The 10,003-nt window shown below is 43.5% G+C and overlaps 1 protein-coding gene across 1 annotated transcript in view; it reads left to right on the forward strand.

The window, feature by feature from the left end:
* The window catches only part of NFAT5 (nuclear factor of activated T-cells 5, tonicity-responsive), a 33,359-nt gene that overhangs the window by 21,609 nt on the left and 1,747 nt on the right, over window positions 1-10,003 (forward strand). The window contains exons 6-11 of the mRNA XM_010008431.1: window positions 2,533-2,667; window positions 2,835-2,887; window positions 3,851-3,983; window positions 4,541-4,618; window positions 7,065-7,213; window positions 7,697-9,997. Coding sequence (XP_010006733.1) covers window positions 2,533-2,667; window positions 2,835-2,887; window positions 3,851-3,983; window positions 4,541-4,618; window positions 7,065-7,213; window positions 7,697-9,997 — 2,849 coding nt within the window. The remainder of the gene's footprint in view (window positions 1-2,532; window positions 2,668-2,834; window positions 2,888-3,850; window positions 3,984-4,540; window positions 4,619-7,064; window positions 7,214-7,696; window positions 9,998-10,003) is intronic.

The following is a 10,003-nucleotide window of genomic DNA, read 5'->3' on the forward strand; positions in this document are numbered from 1 at the left end:
TGGTGGCACTCCCTGGTTGGGTCACACCGAGCGGCAGCAAAATGGCATCAGAGGAAGCTGCAGAGCACCAAGGGCTGCCTGTGCCAGCACAGTCCCTAGTGACTTCCAGTTACAGGGAATTCTGCTTATCTGTCAGAGACTAGATACCGGGAAAGGTGTTTGGTACAGCTGTTGGTGGGATTATTGGTGGTTCTTGATGAGTGAGATGATAGGAAAGCTTTTCCTCCACGTGTGGACCAGAGGATTATGCAAACTCCTGGGCACTTGTGTTGTGCTCTTTCTGTAGCGTGAAAAGGGCTTATTGTTTTTGCTTTTTTTCTTTTTTTTTTTCTAAACACTGTCAGTACCTATTGTGTCAGGGCTGCTCTTCAGCTCATCAGAAACTGCAGCTTTGTTGCCAGCAAAAGAACAGATTGGGAGAGGAGATAATTAAAAGCACGTCAGCTCCCACAGCGGCTGCCCTGGCTCAGCCTGGCCCCCCTTCCTGGGTTCTGCTCTGCCAGGGAATCCCTTCACAAGGCTCAGGGGGAGCAGGAACCCTGCAGGAAGCCCCAAAAGGCTGATGAGCAAAGAGGTGTCCCTGCTGCTGCAGGGGAGGACTCTCCTCTTCCCTCCAGCTGGGGTCTGCACTCCAGGCAGGGCTTTGACATTGGGGTGCTCTGATCTCTTTTCCTTGAATGCAGCCACTTAAACTGTGATGTTACAGGCAGAATAAGTGAGAATGCTGGCATGCTGAGGGACTGTGGAAGAAAAGGAAGAAGGAAAGAATGAAATGGATGTTATCCTTCCACAAATCAAGTTGTGAAAAAAAAATACAGTAAGGAATAAATTGGTTTAGTTTTTAGGAGGCTGGGATTTGGTCTGGTGAGCAGAACATCTTCCTAATTGTGTAAATCACTAAGAAATTGCCCAGGAGTTTTATAGCTTCTCCAATGCTGGAAGTCTTAAGCAAAGAAAAAGCAAAGAAAAAAAAACTCTGGTTAGACTTCTGTCTTTGGGTAAAACTGATCATGATGTGAAGGTGGAGGAGAGAATTCCTGAGATTCTTGCCAGGATTTCATGCTTCTGCTGTCTGAACTGACTCCGAAGTTATGGTGGCTTCCAGCAGAATTTACCCAGCTAAATACTGTTGGTGCATAGACACTGGCTGATCAGTGTGGTATAAAATTGTGTTATTTATTTATATAAATCATCTCCTTGAGCACATTACCTCTGGTATGTTTGCATACCTGAAATGGTAGGAAAGACATGAGGTAGATGCAGGCTCTTCATTTAAGGTCTGTGTTGTAGATAGGCTTTGTTAACTTGCTAGCAAATGTAAATCCAGTGACTCTTGTCAGAAGTTCATGTGCCTTGAGCATATTTAGTCGTTGCATAATGGTTGCCTAGGAACCTGCTGCAACAGTTGTAGAAAAATCCTTTCTGAAAGGTCATTAAATAATTTGGAGTGTTACAGTATGTGTGTTCTTCTGTGTAGTAAGCCCAGAGAATACTGTTATTAAACACTAAAATGGGCCATGTAAGTGCAGAGCACAAGTATGAGTTTGTGCCACTAGGATTTTATGGTAAACAGAAAAAGAGGGTTGAGAAACCTTTATTAGAAACTGGAATTACTTTATAACATTAGAATGTGACAAACTCAAAATACACTATTTTTAAGATGTGTGTCTATTTGAATTGTCTTGTCTGCTCCTTTTCATTTAACACACCTGGTTTTATTTGATTTGTGCTTCCAGCAGCACAGAGACAGTTGGCAGCAGGACAATTTGTGCTGTGTGTCACCTGGTTAAGGTGCATGGCTGGCTGAAGGGCAGAGGTTTCCAGGGATGTGTCTCTGTGAGCTTCATTCTCCTTGGTAGTTTATAGGGTATAAATTGCTCTGATTCCCAATCACAGAGATGTGACTCTTCAAAGGATTTGTATCAGCTCAAGTATATAGGTCTGGAGAGTCATGAAATCACAGAAGGGTTTGGGTTGGAAGGGACCTTGAAGGTCATCCAGTCCTGGCCCCCTGCCTGGGCAGGGACATGACACAGGTTGCTCAGAGCCCTGGGGTAGTTTTTGCAACAGCCTGAAAGCTCATAAAAAGCTCATGCCTTAAGCCTCATAAAATGTTTGGTGGGCCTGAGGATCAGTCTGGAGGGGCACCTCACCTTCTCCAGGGGCTGAGGTGTTTGTTGGTTACTCCCTGTGCCAGGAAGCTACAGCACCAGATTTTCTTCTCTCATGAACACTTCTTCAGCTTTAGCTCAAACACCTTGAAATTCCTTTTGAAGATTTAATAAATTCTGGAGAAAAGAGAAATTATGATTAGTGGATCATTTACAAAGTCTGATTGCTACAAAGTCATTACTTTTAGTGAGGAAAGATCAGAAAGGGTTATCTTCTGAAAAGGTTTGTCTTAGAGGATATTGTAGGGGAAGAAGCTCAGGAATTACTGTGTTCTTTCCTTTATAATCCTGTAAGTAAAAGCTTTTTGCTTTGGATGTTGATATTTTCTTTATTTCAGATGATGTGTTTTTTCAATTGCAGCTCAACCAGCAGGAGTTCCAGAGATCCTAAAGAAAAGTCTGCACAGTTGTTCAGTGAAGGGTGAAGAGGAAGTTTTCCTGATTGGCAAGAACTTTCTAAAGGGAACAAAAGTGATTTTCCAAGAGAATGTTTCTGGTTAGTGTGAAAGTTTTGGGGCGCTGAAGAGAGCATGATGTTTGAGTTTGCATTGGTTGATAAAAGTTTAGTTGTAGGGAACAAACTTGAGAAGCAGAATCACAGGCACCAAAATAAATTGCATTATGTGCATGTGCAGTAAATTATGCTTTTTAACTTTCATTTAGATGAGAATTCTTGGAAGGCAGAAGCTGAAATAGACATGGAATTATTTCATCAGGTACTTCTATTATTATTGCTGTTGTTGTTATTATTTAATAAATTAAATAACACTCTGACTCAGTTTCCAAAGAAAAATCAAATAAACCTTTCCCTCTTTCTGTGCATTTCTAGAACTAATATTCCTTTTCTTGTAAGAAGTTCTTTAGTGAATCTGGTTGAATATCAGTGGTTTGGGTTTGCACAAGTATAATTGTTCGCTTTCTAACGGAGAGCTTGGATATCACAGGAGTGTGGTTACATGGACTGGGTGAGCAAGGCTTTGCCCTGATGTACAGTGCAATTAAAAAGGTCTAATACCATTTTCCCAGTAGTTTCCTGAGGACACATGAAATGCCTGCTGAGTGGGAATAGCTTGTGTACGCTGTGGTCTTTGTACCTGGCTGGATTTCTGTTCTGCTCTGAAATGGTTTACAAAACATTTGTACTTTTTGGTGAGGCTAAGTGTCCTGATAGGCTGAAATTAGAGGAGTTATCGGATGGAAGTGGGTCTGAAGACAGTGCTGTGTGCATGGAATGTTTGAATCATTTCTCACTTCCAGTGAGGGAATAGACAGATCACTTATCACTGCTCCTGCTGCTGAGTGATTGCAGGCCTGGTTTTTGATGTCTGCTCAGTGTTAAATCCGCTTGGGTGTAACCTGAAGCTGTACCCTCTGCTCCCCCAGTGCCCAGCCCTGCCCCAGCAGAGGCTTAGGTTTAAAATACTGGACTTCAGATATCTCTGCTTTCTGCACCCTCCACTTGAGCTATAAGCTGCCAATGACCATCACATGGGCAGGTTATTCCCTCTTCTAGCACAAGTTCGTGATCAGTTTACTTCACTGAAACTAACTTGGATCACTTTTCCCCCAGTGTCTTTTATCAGTCTGTTTCTCAGTTTTGATGGATGTAAATACAGTTAAGGTCAATAGGAATGAAATAAAGTTTATTATGTGATTTTTATGTTATTTTTGCTTTGCAGAATCACCTTATTGTGAAGGTGCCACCATATCATGACCAGCAAATAACCTCAGCTGTTTCTGTGGGAATATATGTGGTGACCAATGCTGGAAGATCACACGATGTGCAGCCATTTACATACACTCCAGATACATGTATGTAAAAGAGAAACCCACAGGGAGGGATGAGCCATTTTACATCCTAAGCACCTCATTTCTGATGTCATAGTATTTAGCCCATGCAAGAGAATTGTCAAGTAACATGGATCTTTTCAGACTCCTCTGGCGGGCAAGGTTGTTTCCTCTATTAAATAAAATCTCAAGGCTTGGCTTTTCTCCTTTATTTGGCAAGTATCTCAAATTTCAGCTGCATGGAGACAGCTGTTTTTATAAAGTAGCATCCATTTCTAGTAGAAGGCTCAAAGTGAAGCTGAGCAGGAAAAAAGGAGATGTGTTACTTAGAGTGCAGCAAATACAACTAAAAGGTAGCACCAAATTTTACCCTGAGTCAAGCTGAAATCTGACCATATCATACATTTCTGTTTATTTATCTATCCTACAATACACAGTGCAAACGTTTGTGTGATTTTCAAAGAACCTTAATTTCTTTAAGATATGAGTAACTGTTCTACTTTCCTTTGGTGGGTTTTTTTTTTTTGCTTGTTTGCTGTTTTAACATAAGGAAGTGCTCAATGTGTTTTTTGTCTCAACAGCTGGTACTCTGAATGTTAATGTGAAGAAGGAAATCTCCAGCCCAGCCCAACATTGTTCTTTTGAAGAGGCTATAAAAGGTACTAAATTGATTCTTATTGTTGTTGCTAATAATTTAACTATAAAATCCTACTCAAATTTGGAGGATTGAATCAGACATCCTGTGAAGATAAGTCTGTCCTTGTAAAATCTGGCCATATTTTTATAGTGAGGTTTATTTTCTGATTTTGAATATTTTATTTTAGAGCAGTGTGCCTTTAAGTATATTTTAATGTGAGCTAGTATAGAGCAAAAACATTCAAAATTTGTTTTTTGTGCCTGAGGCCCTGCAGTTAATCTTCATTGAATGTGCTTGCCACTGAGGAAGCAAAAAGCAAGCAGCCTAATACAAAGGATTTAGGAACTGTGTGGTGTTAATTTTAAGCAAAAACAGACACAGAGGTAGTGGTGGGCAAGAACTGAGTGCTGAAAAACAAGGATGTGCCAGCTTGGCCCAGGGGTTTTCGAAGACTGCTTTCAGTAGATCTAGCTAAGAATGCTCCTGCTGGTAATTCCAGTCTCCTTCCTTCATGAGGGAGTTTATTTTCTGACCATTCTGTCCTCATTTTGTCCAAAGGAGCAAGTTTTAGGTTTGCCTGGTCTGTAAGTGTGAAGTGAATCGATCCTTCTGATAGTGAAATAAAGCAGAGGAAGGAAATGTTTCTTAGTTGATTGTTAAGAGGATGGTAGTGTACAAAGGTTAATGGAAATTTCCAGAGCCTGTTCTGGGGTAAGCAAATTAAGAGAGTGATCACAAGTTTGATAGGAATCCATCACTTCAGGTTAGAATCCTGAGGCTCATGTTTGAAGTTAATAGCTCGGTCTTGGCAGGGGATGTATTTACAAGATGACTTTACAACTTGTTAGGGAGGATAATATGAGGTGTGATGAGTTTAAACCTGCAGAGAATATTTGGGGCAGAAATATGCAAAAATATTTAGGGCAATGAAATGAGCTGATAAAAGGACTGGTAAGACTTCTAGTAGCAAGATTAAAAAGATGAAGAAAGTAAAAAATAATGTATTGGGGCAGGCCTGACATCCATCTAATTTAGAGTGGAGGCTTAACCAAGGAAGACACCAACAGCTTCAGGACATCTGCTCTTCATAAGAACACAATGTGCTATTTTTGTTGCTTCGTGTCCTCCATTCAATTTATGCAGTGAATCCTGATTCACTTTTGGGGGTTTCCTGCTGTCCAGCTCCTTTTTTGACGGCTCCTTCCTGTGCCTGTTCTGCTCTAGGCTAATCATGAACCAGAGGACAGACAGTTTTGTCTGCTTTATGTACTTTGTCTCTGCCTAAGTCCCAGCCTCCCATATGTCCCTTCCTCACTGCTCTGAAATGTTGAAGACAGGTGAGGATCCAGCAGGATGCCACTTCCTTCCTGTTTCCTTTCACTGGGAGCAAAATCCCGGAATTAATAATTCCCAAAGTGGCATCATTTCCTGCAGGCCAGGCCAGGCAGAGTTACCTGTTGGTGCCAGGGGCATGTCGGGTTCTGTGCTGAGCCACAGGCCTTTCCCCTTCTGCCACAGGCACTTGTGAACTTGTCTCAGGTGTCTGTGAACATTCCTTGATTTCTGTTACAACATCTGCATGTGTAAAAAGCCAAAATGTGGATTCCCAAAGCTGTTAAAGGGTCTTAACTCTGACATTTTAAGAGACTGCAGATTTGACAGACTTCATTGACAAGTTCTGTTTCAAGACAAGAAATGTGTAATTCTAAGAGGAGGAGGAAGATGAGGGTGCACAGCCAACCACAGGGCTCAGCTCTGCCTTCAGACACTTCAGGAGTGCTGCTTGGAAGTGGTTAATGATTTCAGTTTCCAGCTCTGGGAGGAGAGAGAAGGAGGGTGTGTATGCCTTGATAAGGTGGTAACTATTCCGAGGTCGTAAATTTGTTACAGGAACAGTAAAAACCCAAACCCAACAGTGTTTCTCTGCTTTTGAAACTTCTTTGCATTGTTAATCCCGCTTCTTTTTTTCATTCTTCCACCCGGGCATGTCAATGGGCATGGCCACCCTAGTGCTGGAAAATCTGGGTATTATGGGGATTTAAAAAAATTACTTACATGAATTTTCTTACTGTTTCTGATGAACACAACAGGATTAAGCACATAGAAGGAAAAGTTTATAAAGTGTGACTAACGTACAGAAAAGTACCAACAGCTGTCTGCAGACCCAGGGGGTGCTGGGCTGTCCTAAGCAGGGGTATCTTAAAATAGTCTTGAAGATGATCCAAGGGCTGGAGCACCTCTCCTATGGAGACAGGCTGAGAGAGCTGGGGTTGTTCAGCCTGGAGAAGAGAAGGCTCCAGGGAGACCTTATGGTGGCTTTCCAGTATCTGAAGGGGCTACAGGAATGAGAGCTCATATGATGGGGCTGAAAAGTGAAAGGGGAAGCAGGTCACCCCTGGAAACCCATGCCTTATGTAGCCAGTGTTAATATGTCATTGCTCTTGTCTTATTTTTCTCTGTGCCTGCAGCAGTGAAGGCCACTGGTTGTAACCTGGAGAAGGTGAACATTCTTCCTAGTGCCTTGATAACTCCACTCATGCCAAGCAGTATGATAAAGAATGAAGATGTGGCTCCCATGGAAGTAAGTGCAGAAAAAAGATCTCCCCCTGTCTTCAAGGTAAGTTTGTGATCTGAGGGCAGGAGCTTTAATAGTCTCAGTTCCATCTGTCTGTTAGTCCATGTTCTGTATCAGACAGGGAAAATGTCATGTCCAGGATGGGTCTGAACACGTGATCACAGAGCAGGATGAAAATGATTGACAATTCCCTTTGGAAGTAACTTAACCTTGTTCCCACAGTTGAACAGATGGATTGGTTAGTGATCCTGTGATGAATTTATTTTGTCGTGTGACACAGAGCTAGTAAATTACTGTAAGAATATTATTTTAATCACTTCCTAGCATTGCTTTTGTTAAGTTGTGCCTTGACTCTTTTCTTGAAGAAATGTTTCCACTGCTAGTCCTTTCCTTGCTTGGCTGGATCTGTGTAGAGAGATACAGCAAATTTTCTGTCTGATCTTTCCTGGACATAGTGGATTGGTGGGAATGTAGAGGCATAACCTGGGTGAGGTTACAAATGGCTTAATTTATTGCTCTTTTCAGGCTTCAAGTGTGGTTGGACCAACTCAACAAACATTGGAAAACAGTATGTCTGGCATATCAACTTCTGCTTCCCATTTACCCTCTGAAACTGAAAACCAGCAACAAATGCAGCCGAAGGTTTATAATCCAGAGACACTAACTACAATCCAGACACAGGACATTTCCCAGCCTGGGAGCTTCTCTGCAGTCTCTACTCCAGGTCAGCTGCAGAACAGTGATGCATTATTGCAGCAAGCTGCACAATTCCAAACAAGGGATGCCCAAACCAGGGAGGTCTTGCAGTCAGATGGCACAGTAGTGACTTTGTCACAACTAAGTGATGCATCCCAGCAGCCACAGCCAACCCTCTCAGAGCCTGCACAGGCCCTGCAGCAGCAGATTTCATCCAGCATTTTCTCCTCCGCGGGCGGTGTCAGCCAGCTGCAGAGCACTATACAGCAGCTGCAGGCTGGAAATTTTCCAGCTAACACTGCCACTGGCAGCAATAGGAACGTTGACTTGGTGCAACAGGTATTGGAAGCTCAGCAGCAGTTATCTTCTGTTTTGTTTTCTGGCTCAGACAGCAGTGAGGATGTTCAGGACCAGCTAAATGCAGACATCTTTCAGCAAGTGAGCCAGATACAGAGCAGCGTCAGTTCTGGGATATTTTCCTCCTCAGACACAGCTGTCCATTCCAGACCAGAGAACCTGCTGCCTGGACGGGCTGAAAATGTTCATTCCCAGCCTGAAAACACCTTATCCAATCAACAGCAGCAGCAGCAGCAGCAGGCCATGGAGACCTCTGCAGCAATGGTAATAGGAATCCAACAGAACATCTGCCAAGCTGCAACACAGATGCAGTCTGATTTGTTCTCCTCAACAAGTTCAGGGAATGGAGCCCTCCAGCAGTCACCTGTTTACCAGCAGGCTTCTCACATAATGGGTGGGTTATCAACAACTGAAGACATGCAGATGCAGTGTGAATTGTTCTCTTCATCTCCTGCTGTTTCTGGAAGCGAAGCTACTCCTACTGCTCAGCAGCAGGTCTCCAACAATGGACCTACTATGTTTCAGGCATCAGGTTCTGCAGATGGAGAAGAAGCTTCAGGGCAGAGTAAGCAGATGCAGAGTACTGTGTTTCAGACCATGGTTCAGATGCAGCACAGTGGAGAAAGTCAGTCACAAGTTAATCTCTTTTCATCTACCAAGAACATGATGACTGTGCAGGCAGGTGGAAGTCAGCAGCAAGGAGCTGGACTGTTCCAGCAAGGTGGAGAAATCATGTCTATTCAGTCAGGAACCTTTATGCAGCAGTCTCCACATTCACAAGCTCAGCTTTTTCACTCTCAGAATCCTATTGGTGATGCTCAGAATATATCACAGGAAGCACAAGGCTCGATTTTTCACAGTCCAAATTCCATTGTGCACAACCAGACCAGTACCAACTCCTCAGACCAACTGCAGCCTCCCATGTTCCACTCTCAGAACACCATGGGGGTACTGCAGAGCTCTTCAGTTCCTCAAGACCAGCAGCCTGCCAACATGTTTCTTTCCCAGAGTTCCATGAGCAACCCTGCAACTCAGGAAGAACAGATGTCATTCTTTACAAGCCCAAATTCCATCTCTCCTCTCCAGACAGCAACAAACACTGAGCAGCAGACTTCTTTCCAGCAGCAGACACAGATGTCTCACATCCAGAGTTCTATGCTTCCCCAAGAACAGCCCCAAACTCAGCCTGCTCAGCAAAGTTTGTTTCAGTCTCAAGTGTCATTGGGCTCCATGCAGTCCAGTTCAATTCCCCAGAACCAGCAGGGAGCTCTCTTCCAGCCTCAGCATTCCATAGTTGCTATTCAGAGTAGTCCTCCATCGCAAGAGCAGCAGCAGCAGCAGCAACAGAACATGATGTTCAGTAATCAGAATGCAATGGGTACAATTGCTTCTCAAAAGCAGAACATGATTTTCAATCCAAATCAAAACCCAGTCACCAATCAGGAGCAACAAGGCCAGTCCATTTTCCATCCACAGACTAACATGGCATCGATGAACCAGGAGCAGCAGCCCATGCAGTTCCAGAGTCAGACCACAGTGTCTTCTCTTCAGAATCCTGGATCCAGCCAGGCTGAAGCACAGCAGCCAGCCATCTTCCACAACTCCCCCCAGATTCAGCTGGTCCAAGGGTCGCCAAGTTCTCAAGAGCAACAAGTCACCCTCTTCATCTCCTCAGCTTCCATGTCTGCCTTGCAGAACAGCATGAGCCAGCAAGAGCTGCAGCAGTCTCCTATGTACTCTTCTCAGAACAGCATGGCAGGAATTCAGGGAAATGCTTCT

Source organism: Chaetura pelagica, unplaced genomic scaffold, assembly GCF_000747805.2.
Source record: "Chaetura pelagica isolate M959 unplaced genomic scaffold, ChaPel_1.0 scaffold232, whole genome shotgun sequence".
Lineage (NCBI taxonomy): Eukaryota > Metazoa > Chordata > Aves > Apodiformes > Apodidae > Chaetura > Chaetura pelagica.